This window comes from Seriola aureovittata, chromosome 2 (genome assembly GCF_021018895.1).
Source record: "Seriola aureovittata isolate HTS-2021-v1 ecotype China chromosome 2, ASM2101889v1, whole genome shotgun sequence".
NCBI classification, from domain to species: Eukaryota; Metazoa; Chordata; class Actinopteri; order Carangiformes; family Carangidae; genus Seriola; species Seriola aureovittata.
The window spans coordinates 19,708,244-19,735,013 of record NC_079365.1 but is presented as its reverse complement, the minus strand read 5'-3'; the positions used below and the strand labels follow the sequence as shown (position 1 = coordinate 19,735,013).

Here is a 26,770-nt window from a genome sequence, read left to right as displayed (position 1 = left end):
CTGTGCTGCTACATCAAGTTGTTTGTGTCAGTCAAGGGCCGGTCTCTGCAGGACAGCCAGCACTGGGAATAGTCATTTTAAATGGGAAGAGATTAGATTTAAAATAGAAAGTATTGCAAGGACTTTTGTTCGTTTTTCATTAAGTTCAGCAATATTATGATGCAAATGGGACTGGTGTTTTATAGAAAGCATTAGCATGATGCTAATTGTAATGGCAGACCACGGAGCAAAAGTAAGCGTCAGCATGATGGCTTTGCTAAGTGGTATTACCCCCGGTGCTCCCAATGCACTTTTCTGAGCCACAGTAGCTGCCTCTGGTAATGGGACTGTCAAACTGAGATGAATGACTAGCCGCTAGGAAGGTGAAGACGCACAGACACACATGTACATTGAAACCAACACAAACGCACACACTACTTTAAAGGCTAAATCCTTATCTAAGGGGTACCAGTGGTATATACACTCAGTTGCCAGTTTATTAGGTGCACCTAGCTAAAACTAATGCAGTCCAATACAATAGCACTGCACTGAACACTACCTCAAGGCTGTAATGTTCAGTTTTAATTGAAACTGTTTGAGAGAAGTGCTGATTCATCTATATGGTCATTTTGGATGATGTAGTTTGTGGTGCTGTTGAATTGTATTGTGTTAAACTGAGAGGGATTTCTGTCATTTAACCTGCCCTCACTGATGTAAATATGGGGGACAAATAATAGAAACACCTGTCAGTACAAAACAATACAATTCAACAGCAGCACAAAGTGCTGCAGCCTCCAAGATTACCATACAATTGAATTTCAGCTTTATCAAGTGCAACCGAATATACTGGCAACTGAATCTATTATTCAGGACAACCATGTCCATATATATGTATATATGTATGTTTAAGTAATTTGCAGTATGTTACAGTGTGTTTTGCATTATTGATTAAACTGCAGGTAATTTTTTATTTTATTTTTTTTGATTCATCGACTAATCACTTTGTCAATAAAATGTCAGAAAATAGTGAAACAATGTTTGATGAAATGAAAAAAGTTTTCAGAGCTCAAGGTGGCATCTTCAAATGGTTTAGTTTCCTCAACACTCCAAAACCCAAAGATATTGGATTTACTATCATATAAGACGATGAAAACAAACAAATCGCAGTTGGGCAGAGGCTTTCACCTATGAATTTTTGTTAATTTGGCTTGAAAAATTATTTAAAGTCAAAGTTATGGCTCAGCGATAGAGTGGAATGCAAAGACAAGTTTGTAGATACGATGAAACATTTATATTAACTGTGTATATCTGAAGTATCACTGTGAATTCTTTATAATTTTTGTAAAATTTAGCTGTTATACTTGAGGTGCCTTAAAATATCACACATGTATACACACATTTCCCTTCTGTGTCTCTGTGGCTACACACTGAGGATGATGCTCTGATATAACTTTTTAATTAGTCTTTTTCTCCAACTCTAATTATCTGATTTTATTAAAATTAGAAAAAAGTCAGATTTAAAGATTTACTTTTTTTTTTTTTTTTTTTTGATGCAACTCCACTTCCATAGTTGAGTTCCAGTCCCATGACATGTCTGTTGGTGAGAGTTACCAGCTCATCAGCATCCTAATAAAAGTAAAATCCTTGGAGAGTTCAGTACCTCTGTATGAAGTTCATTTTAGCTGATGAAAGACTTAAAAAAAAAACCTTTAAAAGTGAAATGTTAGATATGATATTCTCAAAGTGATTTGTTCATTTTATCTCTCTTTACTCAGATGGTGCAGTGGGTAGACTCAGGCTAAGTATCTATTGAGAGAGTTCAGACTGTTTCTCCAGATGTCTGTCTGAATAAGTTAATAACTGGATTAATGAAAGGGGAGCTGGTCTCGTTTGATGTTTACAGTGCAGGAAGCATGGCCACTTTTGTGTGATTTTAGCACAAAGTTTGTTATATCTATAAAAGAGAGGAAAGTGTGGTGGTGATTAACTGGTCCTCAAATGACTCGGGTTGCACCTTTTCTTTTTAAACCCAACAAACTTCTCACAAGCCCGCCTCCCTTAGTTACTGTTTCTACACTTGTCATTCTTTCCATTCTTGCACTGCACCCATGCAATTTACAATGACAACAGTGGCATATACACCATACATGTTTTTCATTAAAGTTGGAAACAATGGTTCCTCAATATCAGAAAGAAGCAGACAAAAACAGGGTTTTTATGTCTATATCGAGTGTCTGGCAATTTTTGTCAGCTAAAATGACAGCTGTTAGTCAGCTAGCAGATTTTATCAGCTGTACGTTAATAGCTAGTTGATCTAACGTCAGCTCCACAAGTTGGTTGAAAATTCTGTCTCTGGCTGACATTTTAATTCTATAAATTGAAGTGTTTTAAAAGGAAAATGCTGTAAAAGGATTTGAAAAATACACTTGATGGCTACATACATGATATTGTGCCAGAAAATGTAAAAGGCATGGAAACAAAACAAAACAATGTTCTTATTTTGAAGTGTAGTCTAGTTAGTCCTTGAGTTATATTTTCAAACATTATGTTTTTTCACTTTTAAATAGAGAAACAGCTTTTAGGATGAGGTCTAGTCCAGTGTGCTTTGAGAACATGGGGTAATGAGTTTAGCTAAATCCAGCAAAGTAGGACAGAGCTGCTAACCTTAGGCTGCACTCTGGTGTTTTAACATCCACAACCAGTTTCCACAGAACGGGGCATTTTTTTTAACCTAACTTGTAAGCCCACACAACAGTGTAGTATAAAACGCCTCATGCCTTGGAAGTAATTCTGAGTTAGATTACTACTGTAGGTAGTAAGCTAGTTAGCTGGACATGCTAACATTTGCGGCTTACATTAAAGCAGACAGACACCGTTGACTCCATTCCTTACACAATTTTTCTCCTAATTTTGGTTTTGGAAAGGTGAAAAAAAAATGCCACCAACCGTCGCTCTTACTAAAGCTCAGTGCTCACCGCTTCGACACACAGATGAATCAAAGCTCGAGAGAACTGCTGTGCCTAGTTGCGGTTGCTAAGCTATGATTGGCTAATCACTGTTCATGGGGCGGGTTTTAGAGAATAATCAGTCGCACAATTTGTTGCATTTTTCCCTTGAACACTACATCCTTCTCTTTTTCTCATTTTCTTATCTTCCTTACCTTTTTCCCCCCATCATGCAAATTCTCAATCCGTCTCCTCCCTGACCTCAGCCTCTGTTTCCCTGTCTCCCTCATGTGTCCATCCCCAGCATCTCTGACTAAAAGCTTGTACATGTTAAATGGCTCCTCTATGCGTCTCCAGCACAAGGCAGCACACTTTAAATCCTACATGTAGCATTATCGGGGAGAGGGAGGGTGAGGGGCGGAGGAGAAGTTGTGGGGTGGCGGAGAGCAGCAGCTGCAGTAAAAAAAAAAAAAAAAAAAAAAAAAAAAAAAAAATCATTAAATTGATATATTAGGGACCTAAATAGAAATGCCTCCTACAAATGGGAATTGATGAACTTGTTGCTTAGCGCGTGGATCCTGATGACGATTTATCCCCCCCCCCCCTCCACTTTTCCTCTGAGCAACACGGCCTGGCACAGCAAGAGAGGGGCACAGAAAAAATGAGAGAAATAGGAGGAGATAGTGAGATAGTGGATTAAAGCTAGAAATCGGTTGAGGCTAAATAGGAGAAGGAGAGAGCAGGAAAGGGGTACAAAGGAGGAAGATGCCTTGAAGGGAATCTTAACCTTTGCAGTTGTGCTTCATAAAGAGAGCAGTTCAGTTTATTTTTAGGGGCTAAAACATGAGGAAGAAGTGGAAAGGAAGCCTGCTCCATAAAGGAATAATAGTGCACATTGTAATAATGCTCTCTTATTGTGAGAAATTGTTTTCCACATTAAATTAATCATGATATCTGCAGGTCTTGAGAGGTCAAAAAGGATTGGGAAAGGGAAAAAGGCTTAAATCTAATTTACATAAGTCCCACTGCAGGAATTAATCTTAGTTGTTTTTGTGTCAGATTGCGAGCTGTTGGGAGATGTGACACACACACGAACTAAAAGTGGTGTTATTTCGACAGTGGAAACACTGTCACTACTGCTAGCAGCAGTAGTTAGGAAGCTCATTGACTCATAATGGACAAATATAGATTTTACCTGTACATACGTACGTACGTACGTACGTACATACATACATACGTGTGTGTATGTAAATAAATGGCTGTTAAATGAGGTTAAAAAAGACATAAGACAGCAATTTACCTCTTGTGTGTCCTACATGTAGACTTTATTGTCCCTGTGGCTAGAATCATGTTTTATATTTGAGAAAGTAATTAAAACCATAACACGTGATAATGTCTCTGTCTCTGCAGGGTTCCAGAGTTTGTGCGTGAGAAGCGTTTTGGGAACTGGTTGAGAGATGCACGCGACTGGGCGATTTCAAGGAACCGTTATTGGGGCACACCAATCCCTATCTGGGTCAGCGATGACTTCGAGGAGGTCAGGAAAACACAAAACAGGCATTTGTTATGCTTTAATAGAGTACTTAGTACTTCTAATATGTTTTTGTTCTCTACAGAGATCACACAATTTGTCTGTGTCACGACCAAATACCAAGATAGTTATTCTTTTCTAAGTGAGCTGATTGCAGCTTTGGCAGCACTCACAAATCAATCTGTGCTGAGCATGAGAGGGCATAATTGAAAAGTTGAACTCTCTGTAACGCTCACTTTTATTAACCATAGAAATGAGTCAGTGAGACAATGTCTTGTGTCTCTCCAAAGGAAGACTGGTCTAATGCAAGGATGCACAAATCCAACTCTTCTCTTAAATTGGCAGGGTGAAAATTTTTCTCGCTGACCTCTTTTTGATACTCATAGTTGAGGGTGTGGAAGAGAGTGTAGCGTGACTCCATACTGCAGTCAGAGTCAGCTCCCCTCCGGCGCCATTACCGAGTGCCTCCTGAAACTCAACACATGAATGATTCATCAATGTAAACAGCAAATAAACATGAACCAAAAATGTGTTTGGTTTCTCTTCATGCCACTTAATGCAACTTCAAAGGTCCTCAAGACAAACGGCAATTGGGTGAGGTAAGAAGACACAGAAAATAAATGGGGGGGGGGGGGGGTCAGAATAAATTAACTGGTGAAGAAAATGAGGAGGTGAAAGAAGGGGGTAAAAATGAGAAATCAACAGGGGGGGTGGAAGAGGAAATAGTGGCAGCGTAGAACGGAGCCAAACTGTAAATGTTCATCTTGTCATGGATGTTGGTTGCCAAACCAGGCTGACTATGTGAAGTAGACTGAACTGAATAGAGGTGTCAGAATTGGGTTGTTTGAGCGTTTGAAAAATGAAGTGTTGGTCCCCTGGCTGAAAGAGGGACAGCCAGCGACCTGCTTGCTGGAAATAGCATTGTGACTGTTTCCAGAACACTCGCGCTCCCTGGTGCCTCCCTTACACACCCCTCAGTGGCAAATCACACACCCAAAACCAAGGCTATGTGTGTGTGTCTCTCTGTCTGTGTGTGCGTTTTTCTGCGTGTGGCAGTATGATATCTGTCTCTCAATATCTTTTCTTTTTGTTCTCTATCTCTTCCTGTCCCTGTGTTTTTGGGTATGTTTCTTTTACTCTGTCTTCTTTAGTGTCTGACAGTGGTGTGTCAGGCTGTATCTGGGCCATGTTACCTGGTGCTGTGGTAAAACTAGAGCAGAGCCTACAGGTTAACTCTCTGAGGAGACCAGATAACACACTTTACCATACTTTCTAAGGTAAAGTTACTCAGGAAGTGTGTTGAATTAGGCCCACTTTTAAGCGTTTTTATTTATTATTTATTTTAACCAGAATAATCTTAATAAAACTGGTAGACAAATTCATCAGGATTATTAGTTTTAGCACTGATAGTCCTTTTCAGACTTCAAATAAATGATTCAAATTAGTATAGATACAACTGCTTTCAGTTTCTGTGGGTTTTAAGGAATTCTTTGACATTATTGAAAATAAGCTTTTTTTTTTTTTTTTTTGTCAAGAGGTAGATGAGAAGGTTGATACCACTCTGATGTCTGTAAGGTAAATATTAAGTTACCGCAGTAAGCTGGGTATCTCAGGTTCGCACAAACGGGATGGAATTGGCCAGCTTCGCTCCATCCAAAGGTTACATCTGCTGATTTGCCTACCAGCTCCTCTACTGCACCAAACATTTGTCAGACAAAGAGCCTCAAAACCAAAATAAATGCATTTACAATAATGAAAACAAAAAACAGAAAAGAAGCAAATTCTCACATTTTAGAAGTTGCAACCAGCAAATGTTTATTTCTGCTTGATAAATAAATTTTCTGTCAATGGGCTTCATAATGAATCAACTTATTGCTTTAGCAGTAATGGTCTCTTTGCTCCCTTAGGAAATTCCTACTGTGAATGCTGTATTTGTGACGTGTATTTGTGTGTGTGTGCTTGTTCATCAGGTGGTATGCATAGGGTCCACGGCTGAACTGGAGGAACTGACTGGAGTCAAAGTAACTGATCTGCATCGAGAGAGGTGAGTCACTGATCAAACAACAACATTATCAGTCAGCCACCTGAACATGTGTTGCCTGACTGCCTGAACCAGACAAGTGTTGTGGAACACAGAGCGCTTTACTCTTCCGCTCCTCATCAGCTAATTACCTTTAATCATTTCCACGGCGCTGGACATCTTTAATTTACGGAGGAGGAAGAAGTTGCTTTCGTCCTGCTCTGCTCCTGTGCTTGAGGTTGGATGTTAAGAATTTCTCTGCAGGTCTGAAAGATTTGGAAAAATAATTAAAATAATTTCAGAAGAAAAATGAAGAAGAATTAAACATTTCAAAGATTAATTCAAATAATAATAATAACAATGATAAAACAGTAACTGATCACTTATGCAGCTGTCTATTAGATGTTCAGAATTGTTGCAAAAGTCAGCCATGACTGAAATTTTAAAGCTGGGGAATGTAGTGAAAACACAGAAAACTTTTTTATAGTGGTTTGTAGTATAACTTTTTATTTATGTTAATCATAGCTGTGTGTGTGTCTGTGTGTATACATACATTTCCAGTCTTTATTCTAATCTAACTGTTGGGTATAGCTTTAAATTTAGTGTACAGACTCAAGCTTCTCATCTGAGTTGCGGAAAGCAAATTAGCATATTTCCCAAAATGTCAAACTATTCCTTCATAAATCAGCTGATCAGGAAGACTAAAAGTAACATTTAAGTATGTCTGTATTTTACTGTCATAAATATACCTTTGGGACTTGATTTGCCTTCTGTTATTTGTTTTGTTGGTGTGAATAGACAGTAGTCTAGATCTTAGGAGTGGCTTGCTTTGTATTTTTTGACCAACTTCGAAAAGTTTTCAGCTGAAGTCAAGATGTATGGATCACTAACAGCTTAATGGATGGACTCTAATCAGTCTACAATATAACATGTGAAGTGGCCAGCTAATGAAGATAATAGCTCTGCCCACATTGTAGGAAAGTGAACATTTTAACAAAATCTTCTACTCAACACACTGCAGAAATCACATATTAAACTACTCACAGTGTACTCAGCAGTGCACTTCTTTAGGGAAAATTCCTGGTTAACACTCTCCCTTCCCTCTTTAGGCCCAGGAGCAGGGCTCTTAAGAGCAGCAAAGTACTGCAATGGAGCAGCTTTAATGGCTAATAGTAGATTACCAACGGTGTCATCAGCGGTTTATAGGCCTGAATGCCTATAACTCAGTAAATGTGTAGCAGGTTGTTGCTGGAAGGGAAAAGAAAGTCCATGTGCTTCATCAACTTTCTTTCTATATATTATTTTTATATTCATTGGTTTTTGTTATTGTTTTGTGTTTGCTCAGGATAGCCATTTGATCTGGATTTAATGGGCACTTCACGCAGGATGACATTTTGTAACTACTACAAAAGTCAGGTTCCTCTTGTTCTCCTCAGCTAAGGCAACTTTTCTGAAGAAACCCTGACCTTGTTTAGAAGCTGAATCTCAGCGAGTCAGTATTCGGTGTAAATTAATCCATATCCTTGTGTCTGAAACTTATGACCCAAAGCAATAACTGACATTATTCTACTGTGTGTCAGCACAACATGAGCCTCGCTGTTCTTTTCTTAAACATAGATCCCAGCGGTGAAAGATTATAAAATCGTTGCTCTGGACTGCAGCCAGAAAGCCTATAGACCTATGGATCTATACAGTGTACAAATGTGTTAATAGTTACCTAAGGCACTAATAAAACCTGAAATAAAACAGAACTGGTCAAATTGTTATTGCATCCATCTGTTTCAACAATTGCACTTCCTTTCTCTTTCTTGTCTTCTTTCTTTCCACACTTTCTCTGCCCAGCATTGACAGTCTGACAATCCCATCGCGGTGTGGTAAGGGCGTGCTGCGGAGGATCACTGAGGTGTTTGACTGCTGGTTTGAGAGCGGCAGCATGCCTTACGCCCAGGTTCACTACCCCTTTGAAAACAGGAAGGAGTTTGAGGACACTTTCCCTGCAGACTTCATCGCCGAGGGCATTGACCAGACAAGGGGATGGTAAGCTGCAGATGAGTGGATAGTTGGATTGAGGGAACTAATGGAGGGATACATGGAAAGAGGGTGACAGATGAGGAGTGGAGACACACTTCCCTGCCGAGTTCATTGAGGGAATTGATGAGCAGAGCAGGAATGCATGGATGGACGGGAGAATCAGGCAGACGAGTGTTTTCCTGAAAGTTTTGATTTTAATGGATTAGTATCGGATGATGGAAAATGGTTGAATCCAAAATGAAGAGAATAACTTAGTAGATGTGCTTGTTTTTCTCAATCCTACCTCATAGCTATGAATTATTATCAGGTGTTCCCTCAGGTCTTTGATATCCTTTATTGTTTGTGAAATTGAGAAAAAACTAAACAAGGCCTTGAGAGTTTATAGACATAAATGAAATAAATCGACATGGTTCATTGAAAGTGCTTGAATTTATATATTTTCTCTTCAACCCGTAAATAAGTCTCCGTCTCTAGAGCTCAGCTTACACAATATATTGTTTTGCTGCGCTGTGTTAGAGTGATGGCAGAGTGTGGTCTCTTTCTGTCTCTAACACAGCACAGTTAAGAAGTGCTAATGCATTCAAGCCTCTCTCTCTTTATTTGTTGTCCGTGAGTTTCTGTAAAGCCTGCTAGTTCTCACAAAAAAAAATCTTGTGTCTCAAACTTTGCTGTGTTTGGTCCTTGAATTTTAGGGAATTGGGCATTGAAAGTCCTTGAAAAGTCCTTGAGTTTTATGTTGAAGAAGGTGTGGGAACCTTGTATTATGTTTAGTTGTACTTGTTACCCTGACCTCTAACCCTAACCCTCTTTCTTGTATCCGTCTGCAGGTTCTACACCCTGTTGGTGCTCTCCACAGCCCTGTTTGGCAAACCACCCTTCAAGAATGTCATTGTTAATGGTTTGGTACTCGCTAGGTCAGTTCATTGACTTCTAAACAGAAAATCTTCCTTTTTTTCCATTTGCAAAGGATAAGGCTGGCATCATTCTTTATCTTTCAGTATTTTCCAATTTTACCACTCTGTCAGACATCTTATAAAAGGTTCACAAATATACAGTATCATTTTTTAAAAAGGATAAATCATTTCCCAATGCAGCTGGGAAGTGTAGTTTGAGCAAACAGTCAAACAGCAATGAATGACTTTTTTTGGTATAATATTCAGCCATGGATTTGGTTCTCTAGTGAGTATTTACAGCAGAAGGATGTTGTATGTGGGATTGACTCAAAACAAACTTCAGTGTTCATGGTAATGAAGGAACAGTACAAGAGTGTGGCTCACTGATATGTTTTTTTTTTGGCAAACACTGGAGGTCTGAGACACAGAGAAATAAGCTATATCAATGTTTGGCTACATAGGTTCAGGTAATACTTATTAGTAAGATCAGTTCATTGTTGGTTTTAGGCTTTAAAGGGATTTGTTGACAATAACAAACAGACAGAATATTGCCAGCCTTATCCTTACTGTCGATTTCAAACATATTTCTTAGCCCTTTTCTGCAGACATCATTTAGCTTTTTCATTTTTCCCCTATCGTGTTTCCTTGCCTCCACTAATCCACTCTTCACCCTTCCTCTCAACCACCATTTTTATATTCCTTTTCTCCCCCTTTATTCACCTGCCTATTCATCTCCTCTTAATTTTTCTGCTGTTCCTCATAATCAGTGTGGTATGTGTGCTGTAACATTTAGCCCTTAGAGCTGCTCTACAATAGGGCTGCTTGTCCTCAGCCCCGGGGTCTAAACTCAGCACTGTGCTCACAGGCCTGCTGACCTGGAAGGACTTCACTAATTTGAATACCAAGTGCATGGTTTCTAGCATGCACTTTTGTGCATGCATGCGTGCGTCTGTGCATTAATGCCTTTGCTTTGTCTCATTCCCGCAGCGATGGACAGAAGATGAGCAAGCGTAAGAAGAACTACCCAGATCCAGGGCTGATAGTGCAGAACTATGGAGCTGATGCCCTCAGGTCAGTTCTGTGCTTGAATGTGAGCAAGTGTGTGTTTCTGAAGCTGTGCCCCGGTGGCAGGTTTGTGTGTGTTCACTTACCTTATGTTTATAGTAGGCATGGTTTTAAAAGGTTTGAATCACTGTCCCAGTCCAACATACAGTAGACACACATACGCATACTCTACATACATGTGCATACACACATTGTTTCTCCTCATACATTCTCTCCTTTGCCCTGAGCAGTAAGGGTTCCATAACCATATGGCCTAATGAATAAAGCACTATGTAGTTGCACCATATGCTCACATATACACTGATGGAAGAGTGAGCTGCAGAGATAAAGAGAGGAAGGCGGCAGTCTGTTTCTATTCATGGCTCCCATTTTCTCTTTTCTGGTTTAAAACTTTACTTCAGTATCTTATAATTACCTCCATGGAAAGTGAACAAGCGACAGACTGAAGTACTTGTACATTTTGGGGGATTTTTTTTTTTTGTTAAAGTAATTTCAGTCAAACTTGGTGAAGAGACAATTGTCTGTCTTCATCTTTGCTCATTTTTAGATTTTCTAACGTATTTCTACCAGTTGATGTTTCTGTGTATTCTGTATTTTATTGCAAATCTATCTCAGAGTTGCTGCTATTAAAATCACTCATGGCCTGTTGCATGAAGTTGCATCATGTCAGCTTGAAAACCTTTTCTAACCAGCCCAAACCAGCGAGCTGATGCCTGCCACTTATTATTATTTTGATTTGGATTATTTTGTTTATTATTCGTCAAAAGTGTCTATTTGGCTGTAATAGAGGAAAGAGATTAATTTGCACCATGATGCTTGTTTTGGTAAAATTGATTTTTGGCCCAAAATTTGTGCAGGACATATTCAAATTGGACATTTAGCCTAATTGATAAAGCTAATCCAATTCAGATATGTTTGACAGCTGAATAGCTTTGGCTTTAAAAAAAAAAAATGCAGCCTGCCCCACAGTTTTCTTTTAATATTTTTCCTATAAGTGTCTTGTAGTGTTTTCTTAGTGTCCACAGAGAGGGGGTTTTGTCTGTGACTGAAGTTTTATGCAAGATTTCCCTGTATCCTCGGGATAAACAAATTACTAAAAAATTCAAATGCAGCTTTCAGCCAACAGCAGCACTTACGAAGCGTGTTGTATCTGCAAAATGTCGAACAAATGAACACAAAGGGATTTTAAACCTGAAGCAGCTCTCCTTGCTTTGGTTCGCTGATGTATACCGACAGTTAGCTGCATCTTGTGAGAGAGATGCAGCTTCAATTAATGATGTGGTTCACTCGCTCACAGCGCTGTGCATGGTTTGCCTGCTTGCAACACTATATGTTAGGAAATGGTTCCAGTTTTTTAACAGAGCTCAATGGGGCGTTCCTGACAGCTGGTGTACCTATACCACAAGTGGGTTACAGTTTGAAAAGTGCAGTTGTATCAGGCTTTATACAGCAGATTCTAATCCACTGAAATATACGGGATAAGCCCAGTTACTGATGTTGCATAGTAGGTTGAGACAAAGATAAATCAAACAGTTTGAGCAGCATACAATTTTATTAAACCGCTGCTTTTTCTAAATCTCTCACATGTAGTTGTTTATAGCCCACTGCCTCCTCTACATCATCCTGGGCTTGAAACTGTCTGTCATGGTGTACATGCACAGATGCCATGCCAACCGATCACTTTTCATGCATATACTGCATGTTGGTGGATAGACTAGTTAATCTGTTCAATTTGTAAAGATGTACAATTTTAACAAAAATGATTCATGTTTAGTAGTGTAGGATTTTACAGATTTATTTATTTTTTATTTTTTTAAGGTTATATTTACTGTTGCTTCAGAATGAGTGATTTTGTTTTACTAGATGTTTTAAATTAGCTGTCAAGGTGCAAACTTTGTTCTCCCAGAACACTCCTGTAATGCTGCATTCTGCATTCCTGTAGAGTCCATATGAAGTAACTGAGGAGATGTGAATGTGTAACTGGGACAACACTGCTCAGGCAAACTACTTCTCTGTTTTTACATTTCTGTGTCCCCCTCAACGTGAACATATTTAGGTAACTTTTCTCGGTTCACTCACACATACTGCTAGCAGCCTCACTTACATGCCACATATAAGCTTTCGGCCTTCCAAGACCTATTTACCTGTGGACGCGTTGTATGCTCTCCCTCAATAATCAATCCTGCTGCACACTCACATACACATGAACTCTTTCACTGTCTCTCTCTGTAGACTGTACCTCATCAACTCTCCTGTAGTGAGAGCAGAGAACCTGCGTTTCAAAGAGGAGGGTGTGCGGGACGTGTTGAAAGATGTCTTCCTGCCGTGGTATAATGCCTATCGCTTCCTGGTGCAGAATGTGCAAAGGTTACAGAAGGTACGTTTGTAATGAACAGAACAAAAGGTCCTAAATTTTACAGTCCTACGATGCCCCTTTAGCTATTCCTGGTGTAAAAACCACAGCACTCCTTAATACTACAGCAGTTTGTTACTATTATTAAGCAATTAATTATCAGGTAATCATTGGAACGAAAACAAAATTAAATTCTATGTTATAGCCATCAAATAATGTAGCAACCCTAATGTCCCTATGTCATCGATTAATTTATGGCTGGATATTTGGGTGCAATCTGAAAAACATTTTTGTCCTCAAGATTTTCTCTGCTTTGCACATTTAAAACTGTCCTGCGAAGGCATTTTTTATTTTTGAAAAACAAGTAAATATTTCTTTAGAAGGCTGTGGATTCTCCACAATGGGGCGTTCCTCAGGTAATGACCTGCCGGGAGGAAATTGCAGCAGTTTAGCTCTGCTGATGCAGACTGTCCGTGCTGCCACCTACAGACAAAGAAAATAACGTCTGCTGCATTTTGAACCACCTGCTCCACCTTCAGGCTATGAATGTCAAGGCTTCAGTTACAATTCAATTTGCTGCCACGAAAACGCCATAATTTTATTTTATAAATGAATTTATTTCTCTTATGACCTGGTTTAACATCAAGTCATTTCAGCCACGTGACGATCAGATAAGTGAGCCTGTTAACTGTCAGCTGTAAGCTTGAACTATCCTAATGATAAAAACAACAGATAACATGCAAATCAGTTAAATACCACTTGCTTTTATTACTACACTACTACTAAAAATCGTATATTTTGTAGCTAAATTTTAAACGCACAATTATGAATATAATTCAAACAGCAATTATTAAAAAAAACTGTGATTATAATACTATTTGCCCAAAGGGCGCACGAAAATCAAAATTCTTGCCTTTCTTGCTTGTAGATGGTGTGTGTCAGTGTTTCTATATGTGCAGTTCCAAACTGCTACTGGTTCTACTTTTCTTCTTTATATGTGGGACATGTTTCAGGCTCAGTTTCAGCTGTTTCATATCAGTGCTGTTTTGTGTCCTAATATGGATGGTTTATGCTTCTCTAATTGTGTTTTTGTATGTGCGTCTGTTTTCCTGTGTCAGGAGGACGAGATTCAGTTTCTGTACAATGAGAACACGGCGAAGAAGAGTGACAACATCATGGACAATTGGATTCAGTCCTTCACACAGTCTCTCATTCAGTTCTTCAAGGCTGAGATGGATGGTAAGGAAGACATACACACACATTTTCTTCAAGGAGCCCCACTTGAAATGGACAGTGGCGTAGAAGATAACTATTTAATATCTTAAAATTATTCCCGTCTGGCAACCTTTTCATCCTGTTTTGATATTCATTGTATTTGACCGACTATACAAGAGAGATCTTGATATCAATGAGATTACCTGTTAAATAAAGGTTATGTAAATACACTGACAGTAATTTCCTGTTATAGCTTACCGCCTCTACACTGTCGTGCCTCGGCTGGTCAAGTTTGTGGACATGCTCACCAACTGGTACGTCAGGACCAACAGACGCCGTCTGAAGGTGAGATACTAGCCTTTAATTTGTGGGGGGTTTTTTTTAACGTTGTTTTTATGTGATGAAGATGGTAAGTGCAGGTTTTAGAAAGTATCACAGCCATCGTAGCCTCATAGCCACTGACTACAAATGTATGGAGTGACACGAGTGGCAATCACTAGTAATAGTAGTATCTGATGAGTCAAAAGTATAATTTTATATATAAATTAATTTACACTTAATTCAAGTTTTGTTAAGCATGTAAATTATTGATTAGTTCAATGGAAACAGTAGTATCAGTAAATCTCTTCATCATAGCCTCTATCTCTGGATATTTTATAGCAGTCAGTTTGTGGCCCTCCAAGTCAACATTCGGATTGGGGATACATGCGGCGCTGTCTGCCAGGGCACTTCTATCTTTTCTCTGTTCCAAGAGGACTGAATATGCTGACGTGTGTGTGTGAACTTTGTAGGGAGAGAGCGGCACTGAGGACTGCCTGTGGGCGCTGGAAACCCTCTTCAGTGTTCTGTTCTCCATGTGCAGGCTGATGGTGAGTCATACTGTTCCTGTGTGTGAGACCCTGTGTTTGAGAGACTGAGAGAGAAAGGAGACTGTATGGAGAAATTTTTGTTGTAGTGAGGTTTCGCTTTTTGTGTGTGCAAGACACAAAGAAATAATGCTTGTGTGTGTGTGTGTGTGTGTGTGTGTGTGTGTGTGTGTGTGTGTGTGTGTGTGTGTGTGTGTGTGTGTGTGTGTGTGTGTGTGTGTGTGTGTGCTGGCAGGGCTATGAATAATGCATGAGCAGTAGGAGTTTTTATTTATAACACATTGAAGATGTTTGCATGTGAGGCGGGAGGCACGCTAAGAGGCAGTTAGCCTAACCCAGATCAATACAGATCAGCTGTGAGCTATACAAATTAATTACCCGTGGTTGAAATGGAAGAGAATCACATTAGAAGTAACCTCACTCTGGCACAATTCTGTTTGAACTTTTACACCATTTGAGGGGAAAAAAAAAATCTACAGTAAAAATGTGTTTTGTATGCTGATTTTATAGCTGCCTCTGACTTTCAGACCTTTGTCAGAAAATGTAAATTAACTACAGTACAGAGTTTTGAATAATCTTCCTCTATTGTATTTTCTCTCATGTCTACTTGCTTTCTTCTTTCACCTCAGGCTCCCTTCACACCCTTCATTACAGAGATGATGTACCAAAATCTGCGTCACCTCATCGACCCCGCCTCTGTCGATGAGAAGGACACTAGCAGCATCCACTATCTCATGGTGCCCCAAGTCAGGTTGGAAAAATCTCTTCAATAAAGCAACGACTGCTTCATGGCACTAAAATTACAGAGGACCTTTTAATGTTGGGTCCAAAACTTATAATAACTCAGTGAAAGTGCCCTGAGAGTTGTCTCTCTCCTTATAAGTAAAATGGCTGATGCAAAAGTGATGCTGAATGTGTCACCGCCATACAGTTTTTAAACAATATTATTTTCCAGATTTATAAGACAATGTACAGAAACACCGACAGGGCAGGATCATAAAAAAGCACAACACAAACACAAAACAAAAACAAATAGACAGTGGTAGTGGCCTGATTCTGTGAAGCAGGTCAGGTGTCCAGCTTCCCTTCAGTGGGACCACACTCTGGACAGAGACTTCAGGATACCGATCCTAAAGCCATTTGAAAGCATGTTTAAAAAAAGACTGGAAAAAAAAACACATCTTCATATTTTGGATGTTGAGAAGGAAACCATCAAGATGCTCTGTTGTGATGATTACCTATCACCGTTTGGGTTCAAAATAGGGATAAACACAAATTTATCCAGGGTGCTATACACCAACGTATGCCTATATACTTGCCATCACTTTTGTTCAAAGCTGATATGATTAGATTCAAAGAGCCTATGTGGCCACGGCCACTGCCATATTCTGAGGAGCCAGCCACAATATTTAAAGAAATGTATATATTCCTGCAGTGTTCCTGCAACATTTTTAAGAAGTGAGGCAGATCTTTATTGACTCTTTAAATCATCATCTAATAAATGATCAGCTCAGTCAGGACAAACTCACTGCTACACTGCAGGTTGGACACCAGGCTGAAGTTAATTGATCAATCATAAGCCGGACACACATTTTGCCAAGAGTTGGATAGGCAACACTTACCACAGCCACTGACCAATTCTTGAAGGAAACCCTGTTTTAGTACTAATAATAGCTTTCATTTTCATTTCTCTGTGCACTTCAGCAGAGCAGACGCTCACTGAAACAGGGTTTTAACTAAGTGAATGAAACAAGGGTAATTTGGTTTAAAAACTGCTGTTCTTGCCCCCCCCCTTATTAGCCCCTTTTTCTCACAGGATATCCACTGCTGAACCAGAGCCTAATCAGGTTCAGCCAGACTGTGTGGCCTTACTTCACCCCAATCGTATCACACTCTGAACTCCTCGGAACAGAAGCTTTTGAAGCTTGAGTGTCCACAGCAGTTTCTAGATCCATGTCAGCCTTCAGAGGCAGCTGTTCTCTTTGTGTCTTAACATAATTTCTTCTCTTCATTCCTGCTGTTCGTCAGCTTCTGCTTCATCTGTGATTTTTTTCTTTTTTTTTTTTTTTTCTTTACAAAATTATTTCATAAATCACACTGAAATGAGAGGAGTGCTTTAGAAAATCGGATGGTTTCAATAACCATTTAAGTATTATTTTATTGGATCGATTGCTTTCTCTAGATGAAGCAGAGTTGAGCAGACTTTCTCCGTCTGCTTGTGTGTCAAATGCAGTTCACAGGTCTTTGTTTCTGCATGATAAAAGTGAATCAGAGATGATGCATTTTCCACACTGGCACAAAGTCAGTTCCAACCAACAACCAGGTCATCTGATATGGAGAAAGACATAGAAATCCTTGTGCACAGCCTCCTTCAACCTCAGTATTATCTTCTCTAAAAATCAGCCAAACACTGTTTGTATTTTTAGTGTAAAAACTTTTGATATCTTTCTAGGTCTCCAGAGACTTTGAATAACTGAAACAGAATTGCACAGGGCTTGCCTTGATTGTCAGCCCTGCAAATGGATGCTGCTCACAAAATATGATCATTTCATCCCTTTCACTTCAATTACAGCAGTAAAATATGTGCCTTGGTGGCTGATCGGTTTTGTTAATGCCTTGAGGGAATTTTTAATTGCCCAAACTTAATTGCATCATCTTTAACTCTAAAAAAGTTCTGACATGATTAAATATCCATTTGATTTAGCATAAGGAAAATAGTTTGTGTAATGGTTCATATAATCTCCTCTGTCACTTGGACAGCACTCAGCGCTGCTGCTTTATTAGCCGCTTGTCCCTCCTGTTGTAGAATGGGACTACTTCACCCTCCTCCCAAAGGTCAGCCACCAATCAGGCGGTGGGAACAGCTGCTTCTCAATCAGCTCATTAAATGACTGGCTGTCCCTGGCATCCTCTCCTCTGTCATTTTACTCCAATGTTGTATGCACACAAGGGGAAGCACACTGCAGGAATAAATGAACAAGTACATACACACTATACACACTATACACACTACACACACACACACACACACACACACACACACACACACACACACACACACACACACACACAGAGTCTAGGTTCCTGCAGACAGTTAGGGCTAATATCGCTATTATGCATGATTATCAGTGGCTGTGCAGCTCTAATTTGAATTCGGAGGTGGAAGTCTCAGTTTACCTTATTAGTGGATGTTCCAGAGTTGGCACTGATGGTTCTGAACTCTGTCTTCGTTTAGATTTGTGGTACTAACCTTGTCACACACTATTATTAATTTTCCTCAATAGAACACCCATTTGAATTTCTACATCGCCATTAACTAGAAGATGGTGAGATCTGACTCACTGTAAAAATGCACCTGAGTCCCCAAACTGTGCCCTGAAATTGTTCAGAATTTCACAGAATATCAAATAATTATCCCAAGAAGATTAGATGTTTTGAACAATGTTCTTAATATAAGCAGGGGACAAGGTTATATAGCACCCTTGCAATTAGCTTAAATTACCAAAGCCCAGCTAATTACAGTTTTGTTTGACACTCACAATCTGTTCATTCTCTCATTCCCTCACTCATTGTCAGTGCTGTGATGTAGTGGGTATGGTAACACAACTCATAATATTTTTTGTGTCTGTTTTCCAGGGAGACTTTGATTGACAAGCGCATTGAGAGTGCTGTCTCTCAGATGCAGTCTGTGATTGAGCTGGGCAGAGTGATCCGAGACAGGAAGACCCTGCCCGTCAAGGTGAATCATCAACTTCACTCCCTTCACTCACACACTCCAGTGTTCAAGTTTCAGTCAATTAAAACTAAAGGAAACAAGATCTAAAATTATATTGTTTTCAAATGTATGTATGTATTTTGTGTACTGAGTTAAGGATTTTAAACTTATCAATAAAAGATTATTATTACATTAAAATCTAAAAAATATGTAATTGCAAATTCCAAATTGGGTTTTCTGTGGCTTTAAGTGTGTGGTTCTGTGATATAAGTGCACCAGGTCTAGTGTGGTGTATTTATGGTTGTCATGTTGATTATGTGTATTTCAGTACCCATTGAAGGAGGTGGTAGTTATTCACCAGGATCCAGAGGCTCTGAAAGACATCCAGTCCCTGCAGAAATACATCCTGGAAGTAAGTAAAATGTCTTTCATATTTTTATTTTATTATTTATATATTTATTTTTTTACCAAGAATAACCTTTGCTTATATTGTGTGATAATTATACATTTTGTTCATTCTTGATGTTGTCTTTGGTAAAGTGTCATTTTACCATGCTCTGTTTCAAGGCAAGAGAAGCATTCTCACATCTTTCTTATGAAATGTTATGTCATGAAATCTACTGTGCTTTGATCGATACTATACAATTTCTAAGGTAGAGAGAAACATCCACTAGATCCTTGTTGAAGCCAGTACTGTACGTTGACTCTGTTGATGGGATGAACATCAGAAGAAGTACATCTTCATCTGCTCTTTGTGTCTTCTGCTGTAGCTGAAGTTTCTGTTTCTGGTTAATCTAAAAAAGGGGGTGGAGCAGATGCCTTGAAAAATGATTTCACATTTGATCTACTCCAGTTACAACGCACACAAACACCTCATCAAATAGAGAGTGCAAACGCAACGTCTATTTGTTTATATTAATGACAGTAATATGTATCATTATAGTTCTTCATCTTCTCACACTTCACACATGCGGTTTACAAAATTACTGAGTTCAATTTTCCAGAGCAAGCTAGAGGCTTTTCACTATACAGACATACATTGCATTTCTTACCTGGAAAGATTTTTGCAATGAGCAGTGGACGTCTGCAATCCTAAGTGTGTATTATATAATGTTTTTCCAAAAGTGACATTATCACTGTATGCCTGTGCAGCACAAAGTGCAGATTGATTACAAAAGTCTGTTGAGTTCATTCAAGTGTTGTTCAAGGGAGTTGGAAAAAATGACCGCTCAGACATTAGCCAGAGTAATTTTCATATCCTCTAAGTGCAGGAAGCCTTTAAATTTACATTACCCGTTTGTCTGTGGGTTTGATTTTCCATTAACAAAGCTAAAGATGTTGATGCTGTTCCATGGCTCCACTATTGCTGCTACTGTCTTAAGTAAACACATTGTCACCTTTGCAGGAGTGTTGCATCTGAATCTATTTCAGTCTATCTCAATTCCCAAGCTGAGAAAATACTGATCTGTATTAGATGGAAAATGAATTCCATCTCTTGTTCCCATATGATGCCTACCAGGAAAATTGACAGAACCTTTACGGATCAGGGTTCACATGGGAAGAGGACTTTTGTTGCAACCTTCTCTTGCATCCTCCAAGCTTTATCTTAGTTCTGGCCACTTCTTATCTATCACTCTGTTTCATTTCTGGTGGGGAAAACATTTAACCTTGCTGGCTTCTTGCTTCCCTCCAGTAAACAAAGTTTATTTGATCAGAATTGAGAGCAGTTAAGACCCTGCAATGCAGGGAAGAACCTCTAAGCTCTCTTACAATGTGTGTGATGTTGTCTTAGTTAATTAAGTCTGAATTCACCTTTTTACTGATACTTTCACTTAGATTCCTTTATTGTAATTCTACAGTGAAAAATACCACGACTTAAACGTGCACCAATTGTTCCAACAATAATTCATCAAGTTTTGTTGTCGCAGGGCTGCTGCCCTTTTCAAACCTCTATGTGAGTATTATTTTATAGTCAATTTTTAACTTTAAATTTTTACTGTTATTGTCAATATCCACAGGCTCACTGACTAGATGATTCATGGCTGACCTGCTCTCTGAGTGAATTACATTTTTTTGATGAGGCTTTTACAGCACAAAGTTTTACATTTGACTTTTATAGGATGTAACAAATCATTTAGCTTAGTTTAGGACCTGTCAGAACTGCCTGTTCAGATACATGGAGTAATGGATACTACTGGCACTAGTACTATTATTGGCATTTTTGTGGCCGGTGCTGAAGTTTCTGACGGTGCACATCACAGTCTGAACTTGCAAAAACATGAAAACACAGCAGCTTAGCATTTCACACGAAGCAAGTGTAAATTTTGAATGGTGATGATTAAATTTATACTGTCCATTTCTTGAGGAAAAACAGGAATTTAATGAATTCTCGTAACTTTCGGGTGGGAAGAGGTGAGGCACAATATGGGACTGGCTGTCGATGGTCAATGGTCATGCAAATTTTAGCTTTGGTCAGCTTTGCTTGGCAGATGAGCTCGTTGATGAGTACACTATCTGCTGAGTTTCCAAAGAGCTCAAGCTGCTCTGATGAATAGCCAATGAGTTGCTCTTTGAGCTGATGGAGGCCTGGATTCATTGTAATGAAGTCATCACACACTCACACACAAACAATCTCACACACACACACACACACACACACACACACACACACACACACACAAAACGCCAAATACTCCCTCATGACTAGAAAAAAGGTTCCTTTTGTGGACTTTTGCATTGATTCTGCCCTATTTTCTATAACCCAGCTCAGCTCAAAACAGAAGTTTGAGCTGCTATTTTCAACCCCACACTGCCCTTAAGTTTATCACTCATCCCACTACAGTAGCTTATCTGTGCTTTCTGTCAGCAAGTCAACTATGCTCCAACTCAGTCTCACTCACAAGCCTCAACTTTTCAGTGTGATTGACTGAAAGAAGCCGTGCATGGCAGGCCAGGCTGGCTGTCGGTATGCGCAAATTTCATTTCTCTCTGTTGCTTCACCGGATAAGACTGGATCACAGGTTTCTCTCTCCATTTAGATTGAAAGGCAGAAATATAGTGAGTGAATAGGAGGAATGGCTGATTGGAAATTTAAAGACCGGCTGGCTTACTGACTGGTAGATTTCATGGCTGACTTACTCTTTGAGTGTGTGAGTGAATTGATTTTTGATTTGCCCTTTCTACCACATGGGGGCAATTAAAATTTGTATTTTTTTATTACACCTTTAGTAAACTTTTATGTTAAACTGTATTGAAGTTGGAATTTAATTTTCAATTTGCTTTTTAGTTTTAGTTTCATTTCAGTACCCTTTTCCCTGTTATAATATATGATTTAATATTGTAGGACTGCAATGCTAAACCGGGGGAGTGCTCTTAAAAAGATGACTGAAAACTGAATTTTGACCACCTCACAATCACTTACAAGGTTTTTGTTGCATGATGAACTTTTGAAGTTAATTAATCAAAAGCAGTCTTTGCACTTAATGTCTGTTGTCAGGAGAACAGGAAAACTTTCTTTACTTCATTTTTTTGGGCATGCAACAGTTCAGCTGAATAACATGAAAACACTGGGGCTACTTGAATTTATACTGAAATCAAAGCAGCTTTATTTCTACTTTCGTTTCTCTTTTGTCATCTTTGCCCATTATAGTTTTATTTGCTTTGTTTATTCTTTAAACATTTGTTTTCTTTTAGTTTTTGTAACATGTTAAATTCAAGTTTTTGTCCAGACTTAGAGATATTTACCCTCTCCACAGGAAACTACAAGACACTAACTTTACCTTTTCTAAGACATAATGTGTGTCTGTTTTTCATCCTCCAGGAGCTTAATGTGCGACAGTTGACACTGTCAACGGACAAGGACAAGTACGGTATCCGTCTGAGAGCCGAGCCAGACCACATGGTGCTGGGCAAGAGACTAAAGGGGGCCTTCAAAGCTGTCACTGCTTCTATCAAGGAGCTCACCAGCGAACAGCTAGAGGCCTTCCAGAAGACAGGTATGGCTGTGTGCAAAACAGGCACAAAATTTATGAACCCAAATCCTAAAATCAGACAGATGGAGCAAAATCACAAAAATGTTTCAGCAGTGTGAAGGCACATTACCAGCATCAGCATTTACACCATTTTTTAATGTATTCATGATTTACCAAATTGGTAAAATTGTTCTCTCCAACAAATAACAAAGAATGACAGTGATGTTATTTACCAAACAATGAATTAGTGAAGGGCAGTTGGTTAGCAATAGGATTTTGAACACACTTGCACCGTTGTTGCATATTGTATGAAGTTAAACCTGCAGACTGCCAGTTTATCCCCAGAATTCAAACGCTAACCCGTCTGAAACTATAATCAGAGCTCGAGTACGGATCAAAGCAGTGCAAGGTATCTTGTCTCTCCAATTATAGAAAGACGAGGAGAGCTCCCCGAGTCTCCGGGGAAGGAAGCAGTGGAGGTCAGCTGGGCTGTGGGAACTTAACATTTCCAATCACTTGGATGTTTGAAGTCTAGCCAATTGGAAGGAAAAAATAAGGATGAGCGATGGAAGGAAAGCGATAGATGTGGCAGAGGATGGTGGAAAAATGATGGAGAGGGAAAACTCACTGATGAAATTGTGTACAGCGGCACCAAGTTACAGTTCATTAAATTGAGTCGAAAGGTGAGGTGTGATGTTGGAGTTTACGAGACCCATTTTTAAGATGCTCAGCTCAGCTGTATAATTCAGCACCTATCTTTGTTTTTAGTCTACAAAATTTAGAGGAATTTGGGAAATGGATAGAAAAGGGTGGACAAAATGAACATCTGGTAAGTGATATTGATCACTTAGTGGAAGCTGCTGTCTGTGAGGCAGTGTCAGTGAGTGAAATAATCTGTCCATGCTAACAGCTCACATTCAGTTGAGAGCCTACTTTTAACCTTTTGAGCAATTTCTCGCTGAAGTATCCCTCCAAAAACCTTGTCCCAGGTTAGACTAGAAGGGTGGTAATTTGGCAAGGAATTATTTGTGAGTTGATGGACATTGGTTGTATTACTCATTATACCTTACCTATAACTTTGATCCCATCATTTTGATGGGGTAGAAGAAAAGAGGTTCAGAGAGAAGGTGGAGAAGAGCAGAGAAGCAGGGAGGGACACAGGAAATCAAACTGTTGAAATCTTGGATTAGAGGGGATTGGAATGACTGTTTCACCCAGCCTCCGGGTGAGGAGAAGTGAAGAGGAGAACAGAACACGGTCATGGTTTTTAGTCAGAACACAGACGTGGGTAATTGCTGCCACTGGCAAAATAGAGATATAAACCTGACTCGCTGGGGAATTTGCTGTATTGTTTAAAACCTCCGCTTTCATGTGGATGTGGCCAGGAAGACTGCAATGTAAGGAATCTTAAAATGCTGGCAAATACCAGTCCAGACCCCAGCTAATTCAAAACAAAGCCTCAGTCTGCATGCAAGTCAGAGCACTTTATTTGATACGATTGAGTATAATTGAAACCTTTTCTAGAATCCTTCCCAAGAGACAAACTTCACCATATAGACTAATTTGACACAATCAGTTGGCAATTTATTCAATATTTAATTAGTAGGATAGTGGGGAGCTAAATAGTTTTATCGTCATTGATTTAATCATAATGGGCATCAGTAAGCATGATGCCATGGCTTTTCATTCTCCCTCAAATGATCCATTTCTGTAATTACATTTCTGGTCTGAAAGTCTTGTACAAATATAAATGACTCCGTTTGCAAGAATTCAGGAATCTTGTAGATTTTCACATGACTGAAAATGAAAACTTATATTCTACTTTTCTAGTTGTCACCTTACACTTTGTATGTTATCCCTATGTATAAACCTCAACCAGCTGATCACTACAACTAAATCCCAAGTTCACATATAACTGCTTGAGACAAGTCTGCATTGTTTCATTATTATTTTTTTCTCAGGCTTTGGAAGTTAGTACAAATTGTTGTTATTAAAATGAATAGTTTGAAAGTGATTACATTTTCTTGCTTTGACGGCAAACATTTTCCTAATTATACTGAATGTCATTCGACATCCAGCTGACATTGTACTGGAGTATTTTTCATGGTAGATCATTTTGTCCTACACGACTGTTACCAAGAATATCCCAACCACAAAAGAAAAACCTTATTATTTGTGAAAATAAACAGTTTTTACTTTGAATCTTTTTGTGCCGCGTGGTGCAGTTTGTATAGACTGTATAACTTACAGGTGGCTCAGAAATGTGGGCTGATGGTGCTGAATCCACCAATGGCGGTTGAATTGTTTATTAACTGCATATTTATTATATTAAAAACAATGAATTTTATTTTATACTGCCACAATATGTTTTTTTTTTTATGTTCAGGCAATAACTGCAGTTATGAATGTTGTCTTATTGCTGTGGATAATTTGAAGGATCCATCATGGTGGACGGCCACGAGCTTCATGAGGAGGACCTGAGGTTGATGTACACCTTCAACCAGAGCTCAGACTCAGCTGCACAGTATGAAGCGCATTCTGACGCACAGGTACGCTCCACTCGAAATTTAAGCACAGTTGTGTTTCCATTACACATGAATTAAACACATTCAACACCACAGTGAACAAAAAAGCCTCATTTGGGAAACTAAGAATCAAAAATAAATTGTTGTTTTTAATATGAATTAAGTGCCACCTTTTTAAAAGACAAAAAACACCTCTTTTATTAAAGCAATAGTTGAATATTTTAGAAAGATGCTCATTTGTTTTCTTGCTAAGAGTTAGATCAGAGGATTGATAGCATTCTCATTACAGTATAGTACAGTATATAATATGAAGCTATAGCCAGCAGCCAGTTAGCTTAGTATAAAGACTGGAAGCAGAGGGAACAGCTAGCCTAGCTATGTCCAGTGATAACAAAATCTGCCAACCATCCCTTCTGAACCTCATAAATCAACTCATGTTTAGTCTGAACAAAAACCAAAGTGTAAAAAAGGCACTTTGTGTTTGTGCAGGGGGTTATGTACCAGAGCAGCAACTTCTTGTCATAATTTTGAGGTTGCCAGACTTGAGTAAGTTCCTGCAGCCAGCCAAGAAATAGTTCAGTCTTTATGTTAAGCTACGCTAATCATCTCCTAGCTGTAGCTTCATATTTAGAGTAGAGATATGAAGGTGGTATCATTCTTCTCATTTAACTCTGAGCAGAAAAGGTGAATTTCCCAAAAGGCTGAACTATATGTTTAACCTGGAAGCAGTCGCTTCATTATTAATTATTGCAATTTTACCTGCAATTTTAGTCACTTCAACACACACCATACAGAAACATACACACATACACACATACCCACACCTCTCTCTCTCCCTCTCTCTCTCTCTTTGCTGCTTCATTACTTACTGTTGTTGTGTAGATTGAGCTACAGAGTATAATATAACTGATTCTGAAAAAATAAATGCTGCTCTGCTGCTGCTCCTGCACTAAGCTGCCATATACTGTAAATGCATTTATGTGCCTTTACTGTGAGTGTGATGTATGAAATCATTTCACGGCTAAGTGGAATCCAGCATCTATACGTTTCCCACAGGCCCTCTCTAATCAGTGCTCCTCCAACCGTATACACGCCACACGGCTGCACCTTAATACCAGTTTACTGAGCTGGCTTTTTAATTCTCTGTTACTCTCGCTCGCTCGCACTGACTCTCCAGCTCCCATCTGTCTGGCTCTCTGTTCTTTCTCTCCTCTTATTCTGTTTCTCTGTTGCCTTTGTGTACTTTTCTCTGTCACCCTGTCATCTCTTTCCCTCCTACTTCCCATGGTAGGGCTGGCAGCAGCTCAGCCCTGCACAATATGACACTCGTTTCACTTTAATGACTCACAGGCGACAATATTGTCATTATTGCTGCTTGGTTGGTTTTTTTGTTTTCTTGTCTTTTTCAGTTTTCACATTATAACTCTTAAGACAACAGTATAAGACATATAAGATATATTTCTTTAAGGTTGCTCTTGTCATCTCTAGATTTTTAATCTGCTTTCTCACATGAATAGTTTGTACCACTGAGCTGAAGGAGTGGGTGGTTCAGCAGCCACAGTAAACTCATGATATCGGAGGGTGAACACTACCATAATATCTTCATGTCATTTAAAATACTGCCTAACTCTGATACTATTGTGTCAACTGCACATTGGAGT

At 39.1% G+C, this 26,770-nt stretch overlaps 1 protein-coding gene across 1 annotated transcript in view; it reads left to right on the top strand.

Annotated features, from left to right (window-relative positions):
• The window catches only part of iars1 (isoleucyl-tRNA synthetase 1), a 59,818-nt gene that overhangs the window by 23,993 nt on the left and 9,055 nt on the right, over positions 1–26,770 (top strand). Inside the window, exons 14-27 of the mRNA XM_056396402.1 lie at positions 4,335–4,461; positions 6,426–6,499; positions 8,318–8,512; positions 9,334–9,420; positions 10,387–10,470; positions 12,697–12,841; positions 13,936–14,056; positions 14,286–14,377; positions 14,824–14,901; positions 15,528–15,649; positions 18,535–18,637; positions 18,942–19,025; positions 22,434–22,608; positions 25,021–25,133. Coding sequence (XP_056252377.1) covers positions 4,335–4,461; positions 6,426–6,499; positions 8,318–8,512; positions 9,334–9,420; positions 10,387–10,470; positions 12,697–12,841; positions 13,936–14,056; positions 14,286–14,377; positions 14,824–14,901; positions 15,528–15,649; positions 18,535–18,637; positions 18,942–19,025; positions 22,434–22,608; positions 25,021–25,133 — 1,600 coding nt within the window. The remainder of the gene's footprint in view (positions 1–4,334; positions 4,462–6,425; positions 6,500–8,317; positions 8,513–9,333; positions 9,421–10,386; positions 10,471–12,696; positions 12,842–13,935; positions 14,057–14,285; positions 14,378–14,823; positions 14,902–15,527; positions 15,650–18,534; positions 18,638–18,941; positions 19,026–22,433; positions 22,609–25,020; positions 25,134–26,770) is intronic.